Source organism: Bidens hawaiensis, unplaced genomic scaffold (genome assembly GCF_021521415.1).
Source record: "Bidens hawaiensis isolate Kalapana, Puna unplaced genomic scaffold, B.hawaiensis_p1.1 tig00003654_1, whole genome shotgun sequence".
NCBI lineage: Eukaryota > Viridiplantae > Streptophyta > Magnoliopsida > Asterales > Asteraceae > Bidens > Bidens hawaiensis.
The window spans coordinates 2,114,524-2,139,467 of NW_027491210.1; the positions used below are offsets into that span (position 1 = coordinate 2,114,524).

A 24,944-nucleotide genomic window follows, 5' to 3' on the forward strand; every position below is an offset into this window, starting at 1 on the left:
AGTGGGCTTTTCTAACCTTTCATCGTGTGCTTCCGCGAAGTGGAAACGACGTGTCTTGATGAGGGTGTTCTACTTATATATATTTCTTCTCTCTGTCTCAAACATCCTTCCGGGGCCCATCTAAGTTGGGTCCTGCACGGTTGGATGACTGAGGTGTCAACGGTGGAGGTCCGCGTGAACTCATGTCGTTTGATTTTTAACCTTTCAGTTCTATCCGATACGGATGGCGCCAATGAAGAAACACTAAGTCTAACCTGGTAATGTTAAACCTAATATCTCACCCAAGGGTAGGTTTATATCTAAGACTAGACTTGTAAGCTGAGCTCACTATTTTTACCTATTATTTGATTATGAATGATGATGAGTTCTGACAGGCAATACACCTACAAAAGGGAACACCGTGAACTCGTTACGAGAAGGGGAATAGGGGGGCCTTCTCGTAACCACCCTCTGGCGTGAGAATCAGTATGGTAAGTGATCGGAATATATTTAAAGAGTTAGATAATATGGAATCAGATCCTTTTACCATTAGATCTCATCATATATTTATAGCCGAAGAGGGTAGAAGGGTTGGGCCAGCTGTCCTAGCTCAATGGAAGCTTCTATTCTCATGGTTGAGCATGTCGGCTTATCCTGATTGGCTGGACAGTCTGGCCAATGATGTTCTTTCTTTTTGTGCAAGTACTGCGTTGGCCCATTCCTATTAGTCCATAGTGCACCCATATAATTACCAGGTACTACGCAGTGGCACCTCACCATGTGCCCTACCTATGGTGGTACTTCTGCTAGAATTTTGATGCGGGGGGGGGGGGGGGGGGAGGCAGTTGATGTGAATGTAACGAAAAAGAAACTTATGACAAATTAGAGTTAATCGAAACCAAAAAATAAATGCAGCCAGTTATATAAAGCTATTATGACCATATAGCTACACAAAAATATTGTTTCAAACTTTACAAAAGACAAGTGGTAATTTTTATTGCGTCTTTTCCTTCAAAATTTTCTTCTTTGATGTACCTTGTACGCAGCTTCAAAAGGGTTTTACATGCCTTAAGTGCCTTGGAACTTTCTCAAATTCCTATAATTGCTTCCACATCCTGCAAAATGGAAGAACATTGCTTGAGAATTTGTATCTGTCAAAACAGATTGATTCATGTAGTTATATGTCAGCATTCTTAGTACAAAACGAAGTCAAAGAATGCATATTTCAATTAAAGTTAGTTACTCTATAGAAATATGTAGTCAAGTAGCGGGTTTGATGTTAAAAAGTCACTGTATACATTAGACCCCTTCAATATATAGTAAAACGAAAATTATTTGACCCGTATCACCTAAGTTGACTTTTTAAGATATGGATGGAGCAAAGTTGCCAACCGCAGCATAAATGTCTTTATAACATGAATAAGTGAGAAAACACACTCATTTCACAAATATTACCTTGAATATGTGGCAAAACATAAATGGCCTGCCCCCGTGGGCTGTGGTCCATCTCATACTTGAATGCTGACATAACATTTTCTTCAATATGCTCTAAAATAGACTTTTTCTGGAATTCTTTGAGGTGGTGATGTGATAAAACTGACAAAGAATTACAATAAAAATAATGGGTGAATATTCACAAACAAATTTACTTTTTTAAGTCTTTCGCAATCTAAAGCATGTTCTACTGTTTCACACAATATCAATATTAACATGAACTAAAACTTACCTATCGACGTTTATGCAATAGCAAAATCCACGTTTTTAATGAACCAATCATCTCCTTCTATTTGACACCAAAATTCTATAAAGCAAACAACACATGTCATTTATATAGTTAGATTTCATTGTTTAAATATTATCTCATTTCACATTATAGTTTCTTTAATATCAAAAGATCACGCAGTGATAATAATACAAAAAAATTGGTATATGGGAAAGGAGGTAAACCTGATCTTTAATCAATGTTTTTGCTCAAACCCCTCACACCTAAAGGATTGAATATGTGACCAATTAAAACTTGAATTCACATATGCGTCCGCTTCAGTCAGATTTGAGCCATAGGTGTGACAGCATCATAAGACAGTTTTGACGGGTGAGAAGTGGCTGCAGAGGTTACAACAGAGGCGACACGAACTTTATCCTCAAGCACCATACAGAAATCACTATCTATTAAAAACAACTGAAATAAAAAAAGAAAGTCAGGTGTAGAACCACTTATTTATTCAGTTATTCTTCATAAAGTTGTAACTTATACTGAACAGGATTAGAATGAATTATAATACAACTTTAATCTCTGAAAATTATGAAATATTTAAACATATATGAAAAATAGTTAAAAAACAGATACTATGCAGAATGTATGGCCTTCAAAATGACCGGCCTGTAAACAAAATTACACAATATAAAATAAGCTAAATTAAATGGTTTAAGACCAAATTGTTGCACCACAATCATTATGCTTGGTCAATCCAAACAACCCATTTCCAAAATCGTACTTGGCTACCTGGAAATTAATAATGAGTAAGTTAGCCTTTTTCCAAACAACAATTTTCAATTACATTACATAAACCCCTAACTGAACCAACTAGTCTGCAAATTTGAATGATAAACATGAAAACTGTTTCAAAGAAAAATAAAAGTACATAGATAATAATGTATCTCAACTGAAGCTTTAAAACCGAGCATGTTACCAATTGAGAAACCCTAAATCAACGGGGATGGGAATGCACTACAACGATTGAGAAGGTACCAAGGTCTCCATCGATGGATTAGAGATCAGTGGTCGCGTGGTGTGAGGCTGTGAAACATTGATTGTGTAGGAGTGGGTTTTGTGTGTGTAATCGTCAAGAAAGAATAAAGAGGTTATGAGAAACAACACACTAGGCGCTTTAACACTCACCATGAAACAGAATACAGTTACAAAGTTAAATGCACAAAGTACAACCCTATAAGCGTAACAAAGTTTGCAAATGTTATATATATAATAAGAAAGTTTTTATTTCATATTTAACAATGGAAATGCAAGAAAAATACATAGGAAATGAAAATACAACACTCTTAGTTTAAGGCTTCTTTTTTATTTCATAATTGATAATACATAAACTTAGAACACTCGGCTTCTTTTATTACAATACCTTTTTCATCCTCTATCTTGCTTCTTTTATAAGTCCTTTTGAACACTCTTTGTTTAACTTAGAACACTCATTTAAGGCTTTTCTATTATAATGCCTTTTTTCATCCTCTATCTTCCTTCTTTTATAGGTCCTTTTGAATAGACTTTATGTTTTCATCTTCTTTCTTGTTTCCACGTGTGAATGACTCTTTGAAACTTGCCCTTGTCAGATCGTTAAACTTTGATGTTAAAAACTTCTCATGGAAACTTTTGGCTTTACTCCACTTTGTTTCACATTCATAATGATATGGAAATTCCAACTTTTGGATTTATATGATCCATGCAAACTCATTTATCTTTTTGTCGATTAAAGCAGATGATTTTAAAAAATCATAGTAAATATAAAATAACCCTCTTTTAGAGAATCAATACGTATATTATCTTATCCTTTTGTTTAGAAGAAGTTGGGCTCTAATTTTGAAAATATTTTTAAAAAATTGCCATCAAAATAGTGTTTGGTTGGTTATTTATGAAACTGGAATTGTAAAATATTCCTCAAGATTCCATCAAAGCTTTTCTATGAAATGTTAAATCATGTAATCCAGGCGATGATGAAATTAAATGAACTCATGCAATGGTGATGAAATGAATGCAATCCAAGTAGCCATACGATGAAATCGAGCATTTGCGATGCGAAGTTGCGAATGATGTCCAGGTGATGAAGGGGCTGTGTGTGGCGGGGGAATATAAAAGGGTAATTTTGTAAATATATTTACGTAACATTCAAATTCCTTTCATTATTTAACAAACCAAACACGAGATAAGTTTATGTTAGAACTATTCCAATTTCCTCAAATTCTAATTCTTTTCTAGCATTCCAATTCCATTACAAACATTATGTGAACCAAACGACCCCTTAAAGTCAAATTCAAAAACACAGTCACACATAAAACAATCCAAAAATTATCGTCATTAAAATACGCACCCTTTCACAAATTCAAAAACACAACAATCCGAAGAATCATTGTCATCAGCATATAAAGAACAATGAACCTAAAAATCCTAAACCCTAACAAATAGTCGGAAGAAGAAACACATACTAGATAAGAAAAGCAAAACTTAGCCCTAAAATCATCATGATCTTTGAATTAGATTTTGATGTGATTCAAAGCAACAAATTCTCCACATAATTGGCTATAACCACAATAAACTCTAAAAAACATCCTTCTATTGCATATTGTAATGTTACAAACACTTAATAACTTTGTGTTTTAAAAAAAAACAACATATTGACACAATTAAAACATGAGCAAACACAACACCTATCTCTATTTACACATTTGGTTTCTATATAAACTTCACACGCGTGTTCACATTGCCTTTATCCAATTTCTCTCTTAACCACCAACAAACCATACCATCAGTCAGGTACCAGCACTTATTATTCTAAGACTATATTTCTACAAAAATTAAAAAGAGTAAAAAGAATGAGAATAACCTTCCAATTAGCAGTTTTTTTGTAACAACTGAATATGGTTTTTAAAAAAATAAATTCTCATTTTTACACAAATCGACCTTTAACGTTAAAGTAGGTGTAACGAATGTTTACTATTCACGCTGTAATGTAAACGCTTGTTACACCTATCGTATGTGTGTGTGCATGTATGCACATATATATGTACCTGGACGTTTATGTAGATAACCCTAAACTTTGGCTGTCAATAAGAATCTGTGAAATTGCTCGACTTTTGCTTGATTATGGGATGATGGTGGTGGTGGCTTACTTTTTCTTCTTGCACGAAAAAAGTAGTCTTCTGTACCAAGAACATAAGATATCTGCTGACACTCGAATAATCAGATATCAGATATATTATTATAAAAGAAACTAATAAAAAATATTGAAAAACTATTGCCTTTGATGAGCTACAAGACATCTTATACTCCAATCCGTTGACCACATGAGCACCTTCCATAATTATATTAGTTTATTAGACTTTAATTCTGGAAACCCTAGTAGTTAAATTCATATTTATGTTGGTTGATTATGTCTAATACTTCAGTTTAAGAATGCGTATTTTATATAAAATTTCTAGTTTACTATCCTTACATTTGAATTTTTTCATATTTTTATTAGTTTATATTCTAGAAACCCTAGTAATTTTTTTTTTTTTGTCAAAAATTGGGTTCCAATATGTCGAAGCACGAGATGAATCTGACCTGATCCATGACGATGTTTCCACGGATTTCGAGATGAACGAACCACGTCTTGATCTTCTTCTCCGGCTGGTTGGGATCTGCAATGACTTTTTGGGGGTGTGGAGGTGACCGCTAAGAAATCTCCAGGATCTCTTGTTCACAGACACAAAAATATGGTGGTGGCTCTTATTGAGAATGACCAACCCCTAATAAGGAGGTGGAGACCTCCTTATATAGGGAGCCTCATGGCCACCATCATGGTACCCTAATGGGCCTAGCCCAGTTAGGGTTACCTCCACAAAACCCCCTCAGCCCAATAACATTGTATTAGTCCATATAATAAAATAAGCCAAACATAATAAATTTAGGGTCGTAAAACCGGGTTTAGTACCATACCCCTACAAGCCCCCCCAAGTCCAGCGTTGCTCCTGGGCGCGCAAGCGTTTAGGTGGAGCGTTGGACTTTATGAGGTGTGTTAGGGCGTGAGGCGGTTTTTCCCTTTTTTTCGGCCTTATCTTTATTGTCTTTGAGTTTTGGGAGGTTTTCTTCATGATGGTGACGTGTTGTGGTTTTTATGATAATGATGGTGCACTAGCATGAATAAGATATAGCACGCCGAATAATAAAAGCCTGTGCGCGAGGCGACTTACGAGCTATGAGAATAATAAAGCTTGCGCGCGAAGCGACTTATGAGCTATGAGAATAATTAAAGCTTGCGCGCGAGGCTACTTACGAGCTATAAGAATAATAAAGCTTGCGCGCGTGAGGCGACTTACGAGCTGTAAAAATAATGAAGCCTGCGCGCGAGGCGACTTATGGATCTATGAGAATAATGAAGCCTACGCGCGTGGCGTCTTACGAGCTATAAGAATAATAAAAGCTTGCGCGCGAGGCGTCTTACGAGCTATAAGAATAATAAAAGCTTGCGCGCGAGGCGTCTTACGAGCTATATGAACAATAAAGCTTGTGCGCGTGAGGCGACTTACGAGCTGTAAAAATAATGAAGCCTACGCGCGAGGCGACTTACGGATCTATGAGAATAATGAAGCCTGCGCGCGTGGCGTCTTACGAGCTATAAGAATAATAAAAGCTTGCGCGAGGCGTCTTACGAGCTATAAGAATAATAAAAGCTTGCGCGCGAGGCGTCTTACGAGCTATATGAATAATAAAGCTTGCGCGCGTGAGGCGACTTACGAGCTGTAAAAATAATGAAGCCTGCGCGCGAGGCGACTTACGGATCTATGAGAATAATGAAGCCTGCGCGCGTGGCGTCTTACGAGCTATAAGAATAATAAAAGCTTGCGCGCGAGGCGTCTTACGAGCTATAAGAATAATAAAAGCTTGCGCGCGAGGTGACTTACGAGCTATAAAATGATGATAATGACTGGCCCACAAGGGCCTCCTCCGCGCAGGATGAATATCCCGGCCTGTTTTCAAAATAATAATGGAGGCACAAATGGCCAGATAATAATAATGATGTCATAGGTGTTTGTGCGGCTCGTAGCCGAACCTGCAAAAACATGTCAACTAAAAGTGGGTGTATTGCATGGTTCCCATCCTCGGGCAAATTATGAGGTGTGCCCAACCTTTAAGCTTGGCGCGTGGCCTATGGGTTTATGAGGATTCTCAACCTTTAAGTTTGGCGCGCAGCCATATAAGATATTATGAGGATTCCCAACCTTTAAGTATGGCGCGTAGCCATATGGGATATTATGAGGATTCCCAACCTTTAAGTATGGCGCGTAGCCATATGGGATATTATGAGGATTCCCAACCTTTAAGTATGGCGCGTAGCCATATGGGATATTATGAGTATTCCCAACCTTTAAGTATGGCGCGTAGCCATATGAGATATTATGAGGATTCCCAACCTTTAAGTATGGCGCGTAGCCATATGGGATATTATGAGGATTCCCAACCTTTAAGTATGGCGCGTAGCCATATGGGATATTATGAGGATTCCCAACCTTTAAGTATGGCGCGTAGCCATATGGGATATTATGAGGATTCCCAACCTTTAAGTATGGCGCGTAGCCATGTGAGTACAATCATGGTTGTTCTTATCCTGATTTGGATTAGACTGTTCATTTGTTATGTCGCTTACGCGCGGCCTGCGCAATGTCTCCTTTATTCTCACGCGCAGATGTGGTGCGTGAGCGTGCATGATGCGTGAGCATCTAATATGCATGAGCATACGTGAAGCCCAATAACATATGTGATGCGTGAGCATATGAGATGCGTGAGCATGTGATATGCGTGAGCATACGTGATGCGTGAGCATACGTGATGCGTGAGCATATGTGGTATGCGTGAGCATACGTGATACGCGTGAGCATGCGTGATGCGTGAGCATGTGATATGCGCCACGAGCATAGGTTTTGGCTGTCTTCATGAGCATGTGATATGCGTGAGCTGTGGCGTAGAGTAATCGCCGGGAGCGCGCATGCGATCAGCTGTGGCGTAGAGTAATCGCGGGGAGCGCGCATGCGACCCGCTGTGGCGTAGAGTGATCGCCGGGAGCGCGCATGCGATCCGCTGTGGCGTAGAGTAATCGCGGGGAGCGCGCATGCGACCCGCTGTGGCGTAGAGTGATCGCCGGGAGCGCGCATGCGACCCGCTGTGACGTAGAGTGATCGCCGGGAGCGCGCATGCGACCCGCTGTGACGTAGAGTGATCGCCGGGAGCGCGCATGCAATTCGCTGTGGCGTAGAGTGATCGCCGGGGGCGCGCATGCGACCCGCTGTGGCGTAGAGTGATCGCCGGGGGCGCGCATGCGACCCGCTGTGGCGTAGAGTGATCGCGGGACCGCGTATGCTACCCGCTGTGGCGTAGAGTGATCGCCGGGGGCACGCATGCGACCCGCTGTGGCGTAGAGTGATCGCCGGGAGCGCGCATGCGGCCCGCTGTGGCGTGTAGTGATCGCCGGGTGCGCGCATGCGACCCGCTGTGGCGTAGAGTGATCGCCGGGGGCGCGCATGCGACCCGCTGTGGCGTAGAGTGATCGCCGGGGGCGCGCATGCGACCCGCTGTGGCGTAGAGTGATCGCCGGGGGCGCGCATGCGACCCGCTGTGGCGTAGAGTGATCGCCGGGAGCGCGCATGCGGCCCGCTGTGGCGTGTAGTGATCGCCGGGTGCGCGCATGCGACCCGCTGTGGCGTAGAGTGATCTCCGGGAGCGCGCATGCGACCCGCTGTGGCGTAGAGTGATCGCCGGGAGCGCGCATGCGGAATCCGAAGTTGATCCACAGGGAGCGATTTTGATCCGCGGTGGCGCGCACGATCTAGAGATTTTGAATATCCACATCAGGTAGGTTTTTCTGTAAAACCAACAGATCTAATAGGATTTATAGATCTATGAATATGAAGTGTGACTGTTGCTCAAACGAACCCAGATCTGAAAAAATCATAACTAGATTTGGTATATTTCACTTAGAAAAAACACAGATCTAAGGGTTTTCCCCAAAAGTTCGGTGGTATTTCTTCCTGTGTATTTCCAGATCTGGAAGTATTTTTTAGATCTACGGATTTTTGGATTTCCATAGAACATATCTGAAAGAAGAAACCGTAGACCCGAGATATTGATGAACAGATCGGAGGGCCGAGACGAGAAGCGAAGCGTGGTTCATTGTCGTCCCACGGATGGCGCCAATGTCGAAGCACGAGATGAATCTGACCTGATCCATGACGATGTTTCCACGGATTTCGAGATGAACGAACCACGTCTTGATCTTCTTCTCCGGCTGGTTGGGATCTGCAATGACTTTTTGGGGGTGTGGAGGTGACCGCTAAGAAATCTCCAGGATCTCTTGTTCACAGACACAAAAATATGGTGGTGGCTCTTATTGAGAATGACCAACCCCTAATAAGGAGGTGGAGACCTCCTTATATAGGGAGCCTCATGGCCACCATCATGGTACCCTAATGGGCCTAGCCCAGTTAGGGTTACCTCCACAAAACCCCCTCAGCCCAATAACATTGTATTAGTCCATATAATAAAATAAGCCAAACATAATAAATTTAGGGTCGTAAAACCGGGTTTAGTACCATACCCCTGCACAATATGTAGAAACATAGATATTACATCAATATAGCAGGTAGGCGGGCAACAAGCTGCGCCGCCACCCCTTTCTGAATTGCAAACCCTAACCTGCTAAAGACATACCCCTGCCCCTTTGGAGTCGACACATTGCTATGCACAACCTGTTGGACCCTGGTTAGAAAACGGATAGCTTCCGGTGCCAAGGAGCCAAATGTATCAAAAGCCAGAGGGACAAAAACATATTGGTTCTCTTCGCAGGCTTTAGCATGTTTCTCCACCTTCTTCGTTTCAGCCCTTTTCATTGCTTGCCCAGCTACAAACCCATTATCCCTCAAACCAGCTAAGGGAGATACCCCTGTGAGGTCAACACAAGCGTGTTTTCCCCCGGCCCAACCAAAGACGAGCAAATCTGCCGGTCGTAGAGTGGATCTCCCTTCCGTGGGGTCTGTAAGGAAGTTTACGGGGGCTTCCTTTTTAGCTGATATCCCAGCTCGCCTTAAGATGTCCCAAAGAACGTCCCGCACCCAATCATGTCGGTATTTGAACCCAGGCATCTCCTTGCAATGAACCGCATGCTCTCCGAATTTATCCAGGCAGGCCTTACGGCAGATCGGACATGTTTCGTCTTCTGGGTACATTGGGACCATCAAACGGTACTTAAGAATGGCCCTATACTCGACCGCAGACATGCTTTGGCCCAAGCTATCAATCGGGATAACGGTCAGAAAATCTTGGGCATGGGGACCTTGTAAGCATTCAAAAACCGCCTTCTGTCGGGGGGACAATCCAAAAACTTCTCCCAGGCTCTGAGCGATTTTTCCAAAAAGGCATTCGCCAAAGTTTTTTGAGGCTTTGGTGGGGCGGTGTCCATATTAGAGAAACCGCCAATGTCAAAGTCTGGGAGAGCGCCATTTAGGCGTTCCAGGGCCTGCACGTAGTCTGGGTCCAGGTCAACAACTCCGCTATTCCTTAAGATGTGATTCTGTAGCTTCCAAGACTGAGCCCTCGACGCTACAAAAGCGTAAACCCCAACATCATGAGCCGAAAGAAGGCCTAAACCCCCTAAGCGCATCGGTAAAGATGCAAGTCGCCACTGAAGATCACCAAAGAACGGGCCTCCACATACAACTATGTCTTCGATGGCTTCTCGTAGCCCCTCATCAAAACAGGATACCGCATCATCCATCATTTGGGGGTGGCATGTTCGTAACCCAAAAATCAACTTAGCAACCCCCATGCAAGACCTAAGCAGGAGGAGTTCGCTCTGGGGATCCCTAAGGCAAGGTAAGAGTTTCATAAGATCAACCGCACGAGATGTTCTCCGCCTCGCCAACTCCTTAATAAAGTAGGGATCTCGACTAGCAGCCCCTCCAAGGAGCTTTACCCCTCTCTCTGGTCTACCAATCCCACTAGGAAAGAGCCCATATTTGACTTTCACCCCATTACACGCTGGCCGAAAAACCTCGGTTTTCTTAATATTAAGTTGCAGCCCCAATGACGGCCCTTCCGAGTTGATAATGTCTAGGGCTTTAGCGGCTTCGTTGGCACCACCAATAATAGTCCCATCATCCAAGTACCAAGCATGAAATGGGAGGTTACAGTCATTTTGTACCCGGAGAACAAGAGGGTGTAATGCTAAGGCAAAGAGGAGGGGCCCAAGGGGGTCTCCCTGCTGAACCCCAGTAGTAGCCCCTATACAGTCATCATCAACGTACAACCTAGCCGGCTGGGCATAAAGGAACTGGACCCATAGATAGATAGACGGGCAATGATGATGAACCTCTCGGAGAAGGGCTGTGCGGTCGACCATATTGAAGGCGTTGGAGAAGTCCACGGTAAGCATAGCTAAAGAGCCTTCCGCGTGAAAGGAGTTAAGAAACCGGTTCGCGCTGTGAAGCACCGCCTTTGCCCCATTAGGGGTCCCCACCCCAAACTGAAAGTCCCCTAAATACTGAGTCATTTCCTTCCCAACCATCTTCATAGCCACTTTAGAAACCAACCTACGCTAGATAGCCCCCACAGCAATGGGCCGAATTCCATTATCCGGCTTTAATAAAGGGGTAAGGGGGGCCGAAGCAATAAACTCAGCAAGCACCTTGAGGCACAGACCCCCTAGCCATAAGTTGACGACTTCAGTGATGGCTTAGAGCAGACCCATGGAAGTCACTGATCCCTCACCACTAAGAACGTCCAACAAGTGTTGCGCCCGCATCCCGTCTCTCCCGCATGAGGTCCCTTTAGGAAATGATCGGATACATCTAAGCACACAGTCCCCATCCACAGAGAGAGTAGGCAGGACGACAGAGCTAGAAGGCAAGGACGGAGGCGGCACCACTGGGTGTTTATCAATGAGGGCTTTCATGGTTGAATCTCCGAGAGGGGCAACCCCACTTGAGCATAATACCTTGACTGCAGCTGTGAAATGACCATCCCTGACTTTCCTAAGACATTGTTTAATATTAAGGCTGTTTTCAGAACCCTAGTGATTAAATTCATATTTTATTTTCTGTGATTATGTCTAATGCTTGAGTTTGAGAATGTTTATTTTTACTTATCAAATTAATATATGTTGGTTTGTGTCCATTTGTTCATTTGTGTTCGTTCGTGTACGTTTATGTTCATTGTGATTTACGAAATTCACAAACGAACACGAAATAAATCATTTCCTTAATGACCAACACGGAAAAGAAAGTCCGTTCGGATTTTGTTCAAGAACCGTTTGTTTGTCCGATAAACGCTTAACAAGCGAACATGAACAAGGTCTCATTTAGGTTTGTTCACAGCATCTGGACTTGTTTTGACTCGGTAAGAGGCTCACGTCATCAGGAAGAAGCCTGTAACTGGGAGTGCACCGCTGGCAGTTAGAAAGATCAAGTTCTTGTATAGATTTCCCCCAATATTTCTCTTTGTTCATATCTTCTTTAGATCCATAAATTTCACGTCTATGCTTTCGTTCTTTTTCCTCTGTTTTAGTTGACTTTGACCCATGCCCTTCTGTCCACAAAGCTTCTGTCATGCATAGTAGAATTAATATAAAAATTTAAAGGCAAACAAATGCAGAGTAAACAAGAAACAAAACATACTTTTTTTCATCACATCTAAAAGGAATCCATCTGTAAAGAAGATGTGTTAGTGATAATTTTTTTTATATAAGAAACCATAGATGTTGTCAGAAAGTCACCCATATTTTCACAACGCTCCATAAATGCACTGAATTGTTCCATAAGATCTGGGTGCCTTCCAAGTAAATCAGAAACCTAAAACAAAAAAAGTTCAAAACGATGAAAAGAAACATCCACAAATAGGCCTGTAAACAAACTGAACGTTCAGTGAACTGTTCGGCGGAAGTCCGTTTAAATAATAACAAACATGAACACATGTCTCGTTCGTCCATTTATGTTCGTTAGTTTACGTTTCTTTAAGTTTGCTCGTTCATGTATTCATTCATTGCTAGGTACGTTACAACTTTGTCTAGTTTTATTAAATTAAAAAAATCACTCATTACAATTTAGTCTAGTTTTATTATGTTTATACGGCGACATAATAACATTCACGTTTACTTCTAATTTGTGTTTGCTCAGTTATCGTTTATATTCGTTCATCTATGTTCAGGAACCGTTCATTTATACCATTGACAAGATATGAACAAACAAACAAGATGAATCGTTCATCCGTGTTGATTTTCGTTTTTCTAAACGGTGATCGATACCAGAATCTTTGAAATCCTGATCACGAGTTCTTCTATCTCTGCTCTCTTTTTTCCTCTTAATCATTGTTTTATCATCATACATTTCAAGACCTTCAACACTTGGGTCCCGCCGCCCTCGTTGCTAATAGCATGTAGTTAATTAGTCCCTCGAATCAAACGTTAAAAAAAGGGTACAAAATCGCATGGAAACTTTCAAGACGAACTGATTTAGAGTAACTTAACCCATTTTCATACACCAAAAATAAGTCAACGTGGCCAAAGCTCCCAATCCCACGTCATCAGTTTGACCAAATACCAGGTCACAATACCTTAAACCATAAGTTTAAAAGCTTGAGGTTTCTTTTTTAAAAGATTCTGAAACCTGGTTACCCTTTTATGAAATTTACATAATAAGAAACAGTGAAACTAACAATAAACTATTTACTTTATCTATTTGTGTATGTCTATGCAGGCCCATAGCCGAACTCCTTTCATCATAACAGTTATAAGTTTGCCTTAGAAATGAAGAATGATGTGCAGATGCAGCAGCAGAAGCATCCGGCAAAAACCTTGTGAACTCATTAAGAAGATCAGGATGATCATAAAAAAGACTGGCAACCTGCATAGATTCATCCGCGTAAGATACAATTATAGCATCATATGCAATTATACATGATATGATTTTCTTATACAAAAACTTAGGGGGTGTTTGGTACAGAGAATGGAATTGTAGAGAAATAGAATAGAGAAATGGAATTGCAGAGAAAGGGAATTGGTCTGGAGAATGAGAATTGACTGTTCTGTTTGGTAGTACCGAGATTTCAGTAGAGAAATATAGCTGAGAATCATTTCTCTTGTTTGGTACATAGGAAATAAACAGAGAATTATATCAACTTTATCATTAGCACAAATATTTTTTTCATAACAAATATTTATTAAAAAATAAAAAACATATAAAAAGATGCATAAATTCCAACCAAAATATGCATTGATCAAACCAATTCACATACAAAACATAGTTTTTAAGCAAAAAACATCAACCATAGTTAAAACCAATTCACATACAAAACATACTTCAACCATACACAACTATCCCATTGAACCATCGGTATACAACTCGACCATCTCAATTTTCTCTTCTATTGTCAACGCAAGAAAAGAACGTCCTAGATCCACATCTTTACCAATCAAATGAGATGCTTTGAACCGTTTTTTCGTAGTGATACCTGGTAAAGCTTTCAACTCATCACTAACCTTTTCATAGATTTCACGAGCCTCCATACCTTCTTTGCTAAGTTGTTCACCCACCATCTCCCCAAATCGAAGCAAAACTTCCTTGATATCTTTGCAAGACTCTCGATATATCTCATCTGCATCCGTGCTTCTACCTCTTTTGCGCTTGCTTGTTACACTTCCTGTTTGTCCTTCAGATCTATCAACATTTGGAACGGCTTCATCAACAAAATCAAAGTCTTCAATATCAACAGGTGAGCTTTTTGCGTCTCTTGAACAACATCTTCTTCTCCAAGGTCAACTTCTTTACTACCAGTAGCTCTATCCTTACCGAATATGGTACACAATTTGTCATAGAAAGGAAATGACTTGTCACGAAAATTCACAGCACCTTTGTGAGACTACAAGACAATTACAAATAAATTAGACTAAAATTTTAAAATCTAAAAAATATATTTTTTAGAATATACCTTCACGTATTCATTCCAAACACTATCATCGGCAATAATACAACATTTTTGTTCATCCCAACCAAACCAACTTGTATGCACCATATCATATACAATGCTAAAGTGTGTCTTCCATGTCTTCATCCTAGACTTTATATGTGGTTCTGCTTTGAGGCCAGAGTTAGGAAGACTTACATCTAGCAATTGTTGAACACCATTTAAATAACCTGGTTTGAATCCATTGTCAGCACCAGCATACTTTCTGGATGCATGTATCTCCATTAATGCATCAATTAGCTTTGCATCTTCATCATTTGTCCAAGTATGCTTGCTCCGAGTAACTCCTCTCACTATATTTGAATCTGCCATGTCTACGTACAAATGCATAATTATACAATTAAAAATCAAAATTCATGTAACTACAAATACAAATATAACAAGAAACATTAATAAGAAACAAATAAAGTGCATAAATAAACATTAATAAGAAACATCCTTGGTTCTACAAATAAAAAATACATAATTGTCAAACATAATTAAGAAACATTGTTGGCACGCTGCGCACGCATCGCAGTCCAACTATTAAACATTTCATTAGCAAGAAGGTCTCTACGATCGGTCCGTTCTTGTGAGGGCTCGATCATAGAAATAACATTGTCATGGTCATTTGCAGGTTGTGTGTGATTTACTGGGATTTCGTTATCAAGAGGGTCTTCATTCATTGTTGTTCGTATGAAATTGTGCAATAAACAACAAGCAATGATGATACGTGGCATGGACTCTATGGGATGATATGAGTTATCACGCAAAATAGCCCATCTATCTTTAATCATTCCGAAACATCTTTCTATAACATTCCTGGCCGATGAATGTCTCATATTAAAGAACTCCTTAGCATTCGTAGGAGGACGAGACCAATCATTAAGATGATAACGCTGACCTCGATATGGAGTTAAAAATCCTTCACCATTTGTATAAACGGCATCACAAAGGTAGTATCTTCCTACAATTAACCATAAACTCTATGTTAATTATCATACTTAAATCTATGTATATTCTTTGAAAATTGTCTATCAAATACCCGAAGTTATTTTAAGACCATTGGGTCTACTGATTGCATCACGCAAAACTCTACTATCAGCTGCAGAACCCTCCCATCCCGCTAAGACATACGTAAATAAAAGGTCTCTCGTACATACTCCGAGTACGTTAATACAAATCTGCCCTTTTCTTGTCCTATAAGGTTTTCTATCAATAGCAGGGACTTTAACTTTAATGTATGTTCCATCTAATGCTCCTAAGCAACCCTGAGTTAAAAGAAAACATTACTTACTAATTTATGTTAGCAAAAAATATCTTTAATAAAAAATGTGTTTGACTAACCTTAAACCATTTCCATCTTTCATCAGTTTCATTATCTGGCACTGGCACGGGTGACTTGTAGAGTTCTTTGTGTAATCGACATATAGCATTTAAGACTAACTTGAAATACCGACTTACAGTTTCCCCGGACCGATGAAATCTGTTGACTAGTATCCTATTCTTTGCATTATGAGCAAGGGTATGTAAAAACATAGCAACTTGCTCATCGACTAGCATGTTTTTACTATTCTTTAGTCCCCCTCTAGTTTCTAGCATATCACAAAGTGTTGTAAATGCATGTATATTCATTCTTATGTTAACAACACTCGTAACATCACTTTCATAAACCATCCTCACCATGTTTTCACGCCTATTATGGTAACTCATTAAATATTTTGTACGTAAAGTCATTGACTCAATCGACCGACGCAAATGATAAGTACACAACATCCACCAACGAATCGTAACATAAATGACATAAAATGCACCTATGGCAACTATTCTTTGTCTGGAAGGTGATCTTGCCATCTACACATAAAAATATAAGAAAATTCAAGAAAAGCAAATAACTCCAAAATATACTCCAAATATTAGCAACAAAGTGATCATGAAAGCAAGAAAAATGATTACAGGCTACTTTATTCACTGACTTGCTGAATGTTGTTTAATTGCCAATGTTTACATCAATATATATGTTATTTTGGATGAAATTGAACATCCAAGTTTCCATGTGAGTTACAAGTCAATGTTATACAAGATCCCTAAGGTTTCCATGTGAGTTACAAGTCAATTTCTAGATAAAAATGGTGTAAAAAGTGATGATTTGTTGATATGTAGAAATCTGAGTTTTTTGGTCAGATTTGAATTTGTAAATATAGATTTATTTATCAACAAAACAATTGAAATAAATTATGAAAATATTTTCACAGAAACTTCAACATCTCTAGGTGTTTATATATTTTTCTCAAATTTTTAAAGTATGCATAAGGTTTTCAACTAAAATGCTAATTATCAAAGGTATCTAAAACTTACTGTTCAGAGTTTGTAAATGTCAAAATTTCTCAAAAATTGACTACTCAGGATTTGCATACAAGGCCAATTGGAAAATATTCTAGACACTTAAAATGTTCATTAGAAAGAGGAATGAAGTCTAAAACTTCAAAACAAGAGAGTTATGCTCTTTAGAAGTGGACCTAAAATCTGTCAGTCAAAAACAGATTTGACCTTCGGTTTTATTTTTCACGTTTGGGTAATCAAAACTTCTCTAAAAATTACGAAACCAGTGGGGTTTGAAACTAGACTCTTTGAACTTAATGTTAGACTCAAGAAACGATCAATTTGCATCTGTTATGATCAAAATATTGTTTGAACAAAACAGCATTACAGATTTCATCAGCAACAGCATTCAAGCAACTCGTGTAAACAATCAATTTATCGGTTCCAACATTCAACCTAGCATCTAAATATCATTCTATCATAAAATTCATGATTCAAACTCATCAATTTCATACCATATAATGTTCAATTCCCAACCTAGACATCAAAGATTTCATCAAGAGTCGAATTAAACATAAACCATTGAAATCTAACATATCTAAATCGATTACCAACAACATACAAACATCCCATGATAACAATCGACATCAGCAGCTGAGTTTGGATCGAGGTTTAGGTCTGGTCGAGCATAAGAGAGTCGAAAAAATGAAAGTTTCATACCTAGGATCGTTGGAATCGAAGCAAGGATCGCGAATACGAACTCGGTTCTTGGATTGGAGATGATTTGTGGGTGATTAGAGGCTGCAAGTCGATCGAACAGCAGGGAGAGGCGTGAGTTTGCTGCTGTAGATCGAACAGCAGGGAGAGGCGTGAGAGAGTGAGGCTGAGAAATGAAACCCTAGAAATCCAATTCTCCGCTTTTTTTAGAGAAACAAAATCAGAGAAATGGAAATGGTTTATTTCCATTTCTCACCTCTTTCTTTCATAAACAAACAAGAGAATTCTTTCCAATTCCATTTCTCACCCCTCAATTCCCTCTACCAAACACCCCCTTATAGAACACATTACCTCTTGGTAGACTTCATTGATACCCTTGTGTTCCTTCCTATACATATTCAAGATGTCTAAAAATGATTTGTAAACACGATCATCATTTTGAAAACGCTTCTGCACCAGAAGAGGGATCCAAAGGATGAATAAGTTATAAATATATAAAAGAAATTTTTTTCATCGTTTACAAATAAGGATACCGGTTTCACCTTTATTTTGTTTACAAAGCTTATAGCTTCATCAAACTCGACAGCTTTTTTGGGTGGAGGCTCATCATCCTCAATAACAGTAATTTCATAGCCTTTGGGTAAGAAAGTATTGAACCCAAAAATAAGATTATTGTGCCCTTTAAACAAACTTTTCACTCTTGCTATCACTCCAGTAGTATCAATCCTGCATAAGGTGAGTTATGAAATGAGTTAAGTATTAGAAATTGATTGAATTTGACTAAAACGTTTGTACCTTTGAGCTTTAAAGTCTTTCATAGCATCAAGAAACATGTCATACTTTTCTCTTTGGTCTTGGAACATGTCCTTAACTTCCTTTAAGTATGTCAAAGCATCACTTGTCGTGAGTTTCTGAGCACTACTAGGACCTGCCGCCACTTCACCAACTCCTCTTCCGCCAGGGACTTGGAACGGGCCATACCTTCAAGATGACGAGGGATAAAAACATCGACTCTTTGACCAAGAAACACAAGACATTCAAACATGTTTTCATAGGAAAATGCTAGTAAGGTGTGTTAGGAAGTGTAGTTAAGGTGATGATAGTTATTTGATTCGGTTTGATCTAAAACTAGTGTTAGGGCCGGTAAACTGATATAATTCTGATTATTTTGACATCAGAATCACATAATCAGCTAAGGAGTAGTTGCAAATGAATATAGTAAATAATATATTGAAAACACAGATCCAAACACTCACGCATTCATTATGCATTTGGTTAATAAGATTTCGTACCAATCCTCCAAATGATTAATTAATCAACCTAATTAAAAAGAATAATTAAGAAGTCAAATTGAGAGAGAATTAGTTAGGACCAAATAGACAGACACCTATAGCTGCTGCTGCTGCATGAAAACAAGACAAATAAAAAAGCATAAAATCATACAACACAATAACCTAATTATTAAGACATACGATTCTCCAGGCGAAGAAGGACGCTTGATTTGAGAATTATTATTATCATCCCGTAATCGTTTCATATCTGCAGGAAGAAGCAATAGACGAATTGATAAATTAAACATGGAATAATAATAATAATAATAATAATAATAATAATAATAATAATAATAATAATAATAAAGAAGGAATGAATGAATGATGAGGGTAACCTGTGAAGTATGTAAGCCTCCCTCACGGAGGGAAATTGGGGAAGATCTAAATTAACAATTGAGGAGGAGAATTCTCGTATGTATAATAAGTACAACACAAAAACAAAGAATGTATCTGCGTCTTCTTCTAATCAATTTTAAATTTACATTTTCCATTTCTTATTTATAATTTCTTCACAGGCATCTAACTATACTATTAGGCTTTAAGTCTATATCCCCCTTTCTATTGGTTGATTTTCATATTTTCCATGTATACCAGTGTCTTCTCTAATTTTCAAGTTAATAAAATAAATCAATAATATATTAAAATAAGATTTATCAATGCTATTAAAGTATTATCTTTCCTCTTTCATTTAATCTCTAATTTTTCATTTTGAATATTCTAATTAATGTAATATTTTAAAAGCGTAGCTATAGTTTCAAAAACCAAATATTCAAAATTTCATTTTGAATATTTTATTATTTTTGGTTGATTTCATTCATCACATTTTTTATTTTTATAATATAATATATAATATATAATTTAGATAATTATTTGATATTTCATCAATAGAAGATATTACGGATTTAATATAGAGATTACAGATAATATATATATAATATAAAGAGATTACCGATTTAAAATATTAAAATTTTGTTAAAGTATTATATTTATTTAAATTTACCAAATTCATAAAGTTGTAAAGGTTTGTACCATTCATGTTAAATTTAGGAAAGGATGACCGCAATTGATTAAGGAAATGGGTTAATTACGGAATTTGTAAATTTGAATTAATTATTATATATTCTTTGAATGTAATTAATTTGTAAATTTTGAATTAATTATTGTACAAATTTTGGTGTAAATTTGAATGTAAATTTTAATTAATTAACAATCATTAAGTTTTACTATAATTAATTCATTTGACCCATTGACCCACTGACTTAATTACGATCATTAATTATGTTTTAACAATTATAATACAAATCTATTAACTTATTATTGTTTAACAATAACAACTGAGTTACAAATCCATTGTTGACCCATTGACTTATTATTGTAAACATTGACTTATAATTATGATTTACTAATTAACAATTGAGTTACATATATATAACAAAATTAGTAACTTTTATTTTCACACCTTATATGAATTACATTACATAATATATGGTGTTATAATTAATGATTAATTATATTATTGTAAATAATATAATTAGTAACTTATATTTTTACATTATGTAGCATTGCATTTTAGGAAATTAGGCATTTTAGAAAATTCAAAAATTTGGAAATATATTATTTGTATTTCTAATCTAATTATGTAACATTGCATTTTAGAAAATTCAAAATTTTCTAATCCATTAATTACGGTTTCCCTTTTATTCGTTCTTACTATAACTTTTTTGAAAATTCCTAAATTTATGATTCTAATCAATTACCTGTATACCTTTCTTATAGAATTTAGTCTACCCTAATTCATTTTGTATAAATACATACATTTGAGAGGCTAATTCTTACACTATCAAAACCTCTTTAGTAAAAACGATTAGCTTTGTGCCAAGGTTTTTACTTTTTGTTGTTTATATATCTTCCATTTTCATCTTTCGTTTTTCTGCTTAAAAGTGTTTTTACTTTTTTGTTGTTTATATAACAACATTAAATTTTAGTAATTCAAATTTTGAAAATCCATATTTTTTGTCCATGATTTAAGCTAATTGAAATTTCCTAATTTTATGTTTTTAATTAATTCCGTATATACATTCCTTCTTTATTCAAATCTCTCATAATTCAATCCTTTACTATGAACTTTATATAAATACTTCACTTTCACACAACAATTCTTACACTATCACACCAAATATAGCTTAAACGAATTTTTTTTGTTTCTAAGGTTTATATTTTTTGTTGTTTATATCATTCATTTTGTTTTTTAAATTTTTTGGTTAAAAGTGTTATTGTTCAGCAATTAATGTTTTTTTTATTTTAAAATTTTCACCAATAGGAAGATGGAGCCAGCAAACATCACCATGTTGAATCAATTGGATGTTCTTAGCAGTGACTATATCCTCAAGGTGCGTATTCTTAAACTTTGGCGTCTCAAAGATAATTCAAAGCCCGGAGAAGATTGGTTCATCGAAATGATTGTGCAAGATGAAATGGTAGTGTTACACATTCATTAATTTTAGTATATTTTTCAAACAATTTTGTACTAATGTTAATAATAATGTTTCAGGGTAAGATAATTCAAGCATTTGTAAGAAAGTCATGCATCCCCAAGCATGATGTGTGGCTTGGTGAGAATCTTAGGAATTTTTTAATCTTAGGATTTTTTTGGATGAGAAAGAAGATTTCATGGATTGAGTATTACTTGATAAGATGTATTTTTTTATTTTTTAATATTCATGTATATTTCTTTTTTAATATTGGTGTATATTTCTTTTCACAATCTATGTAAGTTAAATGATTATATTATATTCCTGAAATGAATTTTAATTGATTATTCTATAATACATTTAAGTTAGATTATAATGTGCATTAAATTACCTATAGTAGCATAATCATTACTCTATTGTTTTTATCAATGTCCAATTAAGTCACAAATATTCTGTCCAATTTAAAACATCATTATACTTTCCAATATTATATTAATTTACATTTTTAGATTTATACACATTTAATATGGTATTATAGAAACCGATTATTACTCATCTATACTTAGTTTACAAAAATTTATTATTATATCTTAGTATGAAAATGTACAATTTAAAAAATATATATTTATCTTAGTCTAAGGATCCCATTATTACAATTATATAGTTTAACTTTTCATATTTGTTAAAAAAAACCGAATTTGAATAACTTAAATAGCTTAAATTCAAACTAAATCCATTTTAATGGAATATTTGTAACAGAATACATTACAATGTTTTTTATGCATTCATATTATTTACTTGACATATATGGTTCACAACATTATTATTATTCAATATTAATATATATTTTTCTGCATTATTATTCGTTTAAGTTTTATTCAATATTAATATAGACTATTTTCTCAAACTTTAATATGATAACCAAGTCTCTATAATTTCTATAAATATAGATCACAGTTTTTCAAAAATGATATTTTCAAAACTTTCTATAATACACATCACCAACATATTAATATTATTAAATGTTAATCAATAATATTTATCAAAATATGCATCTAAATTAATGATACTTTAAATTTTAAAATTAAAGTATTATTTTTATAAAACTATCTAATGATATGAATTTTAGCAAATAATAAACAAGTTAATTATTTATTATATATTAACTTAATACATAATCCATAATTAAACATTTTCTTAAATTTAATTTTATGTATGAGATTTTTAAATAAATGACTTCTGACATTTCCATAATTCACAAATTAGATTCTTTTATTAATGCTACGTAATATTGTTTCAAAAAGAACTCACACGGTTTTTAAACTATATGAAATTACATCAGTTTGGGAATACTATGTGTTGAAAGGAATATTTACTCATCTTGGTCGACTATGATTTTGAAAGAGCAACGTGTTTTAATATTGATAATTTGCTAATGATGTGTTGTTTCTGGACTGTTTGGAACAGAGGTTTAGCAACGAAATGGTATTAGTAATATTATAAATGTTATCATATTATATTTTTGATAGATTAAAATATTTTCTTATTTTTTGTTACTTGAATGGTTGAAATGCCCGAATTAAACCAGATTAGCAATGGTGATATCAAATCCTAAGACACAATCAATGCAATATTAGAATCTTTTAATTTGTATGTTTAATATATGTGATATGGGACTGTTACTTTTTAACTTCTCTTATGTTATGAAGGAGATGATATAATTTGGTAAGAATAGTGCTACTTATATGAAAATTGTTGAGACAAACTTTGTTAACAAATCTAAAGAGGAACATCGAGGATATTTATGACAGTGTTGACGGTGCAGTTTCAAAATTAGTTACTAAGTCTAAGATAAAAGATGTTATAGGTGATGTTGGGATGTAAGGCCCCGTTACCGGTGCCTCACATTTTTGGACGTTGGATTTACTCATAAACATAGTTCTAATATCAGAGTTATTTAAAACATTCGCGGGAACGTTAACTTCGATCATTCGTTACAAAACATTTAATCATTTCCTTAAAACCATAACATAAAACATCGTATTCAAAACATCATTTCTTCCATCTTCAGATGCCAGCCGTTCGATCCATGCCATGTGCCATTCTCATGCCAGCTCAATAAACATATATACCTGCGTGCATACTAAAAGTCAGCTACGGTGAGTGAGTTCTAGTTAATCAGGCAACATACAATACATTCACATACTTACTTATACACGTATCCGAAGATACATATTATATCTAAACCTATTCATCGTTCTTCCATACACATTCTTTCATTCTTCCATACACACGCAACTAACCTTACATTATAAAGAGCATTTCGCCCTACATACCTTAGATATAATTAGGGTCCGGTCACCCTCCATCCTCGGATATTATTAGGGTCCGGTCACCCTCCATTCTCGGATATTATTAGGGTCCGGTCACCATCCATCCTCGGATATTATTAGGGTCCGATCACCCTCCATCCTCGGATATTATTAGGGTCCGGTCTCCCTCCATCCTAGGATATTATTAGGGTCTGGTCACCCTCCATTCTCGGATATTATTAGGGTCCGGTCACCCTCCATCCTCGGATATTATTAGGGTCCGGTCACCCTCCATCCTCGGATATTATTAGGGTCCGGTCACCCTCCATCCTCGGATACTATAGGGTCCGGTCACTCTCCATCCTCGAATATTATTAGGGTCCGGTCTCCCTCCATCCTCGGATATTATTAGGGTCCGGTCACCCTCCATCCTCGGATATTATTAGGGTCCGGTCTCCCTTTGTTTCGTACTACTATAACATACCTGTCCTTTACGTACTTTCCTTGACAATACGTGCGATCTCCGAAGAGCGTTCACGTACCAGCAACATATCATACTTACATCATACTTAATCATTCATACATCATATATATTCATACATACAACATTCATACATCATATATATCAATCATATCATTAACTACCACCTGACGGTCCATGCAATATCCGAAGATCGTTCATGCACCGTTAAGCAATCATCATACATAATTCATATAGGGCATACACTTAACACTTAAGGTAAGTGTATTAACTATCACATCGAGTATGCACACAGCCCCGAAAACATAACAAGGAAGTGGGGCTAGAAACTCACCTGGATCCTGTTACGCTCGCCGTTAATGGTTAATCTCTTCTTTAACTGTGCCCGGCTAACTGTTAAATATATACATATTAATTAACCGTATAATTGTTTAAGTTAGTATTTTAATTAACCAACACACTTTCTAAGTTGGGCTCATTTGTTTAACTTATATAGATGGTCCAACTAGTTAACTCAGGCCACTGTTCATTTTGGCTTGTGGACCTAGTTGGGCCAGGCCCACAACATAACACCAACTG

At 36.8% G+C, this 24,944-nt stretch overlaps 1 protein-coding gene and 1 long non-coding RNA gene across 2 annotated transcripts; both read right to left on the reverse strand.

The window, feature by feature from the left end:
• Nucleotides 1-863: 863 nt before the first annotated feature.
• LOC143624124 (uncharacterized) lies at nt 864-1,735 on the reverse strand. The gene is made up of 3 exons (XR_013152041.1): nt 1,706-1,735; nt 1,435-1,575; nt 864-1,094 (listed from the first exon to the last, which is right to left on the reverse strand). It is a non-coding gene; the product is annotated as an uncharacterized LOC143624124 (long non-coding RNA).
• Nucleotides 1,736-4,777: 3,042 nt separating this feature from the next.
• Nucleotides 4,778-19,307, reverse strand: LOC143624113 (paired amphipathic helix protein Sin3-like 2). The gene is made up of 12 exons (XM_077094851.1): nt 19,243-19,307; nt 18,718-18,751; nt 18,566-18,681; nt 18,313-18,496; nt 18,122-18,220; nt 13,459-13,632; nt 12,955-13,155; nt 12,507-12,582; nt 12,409-12,438; nt 12,098-12,334; nt 5,005-5,057; nt 4,778-4,927 (listed from the first exon to the last, which is right to left on the reverse strand). The coding sequence occupies exons 1-12, from the start codon at nt 19,305-19,307 to the stop codon at nt 4,796-4,798; spliced, it is 1,401 nt and encodes a 466-aa protein (XP_076950966.1). The 3' UTR covers nt 4,778-4,795.
• Between the last annotated feature and the right edge of the window lie 5,637 nt (nt 19,308-24,944).

What these genes read in the sequence shown, in the direction of transcription:
- LOC143624113 (XM_077094851.1), bottom strand. Translation starts at nt 19,307, where the DNA reads ATGAAACGATTACGGGATGATAATAATAATTCTCAAATCAAGCGTCCT. An exon ending in TCAATGAAGTCTACCAAGAG is followed by an intron (nt 13,633 to 18,121) that starts GTAATGTGTTCT and finishes GAATCTATGCAG; the next exon opens with GTTGCCAGTCTTTTTTATGA. An exon ending in TTTAGATGTGATGAAAAAAA is followed by an intron (nt 12,335 to 12,408) that starts GTATGTTTTGTT and finishes TATGCATGACAG; the next exon opens with AAGCTTTGTGGACAGAAGGG.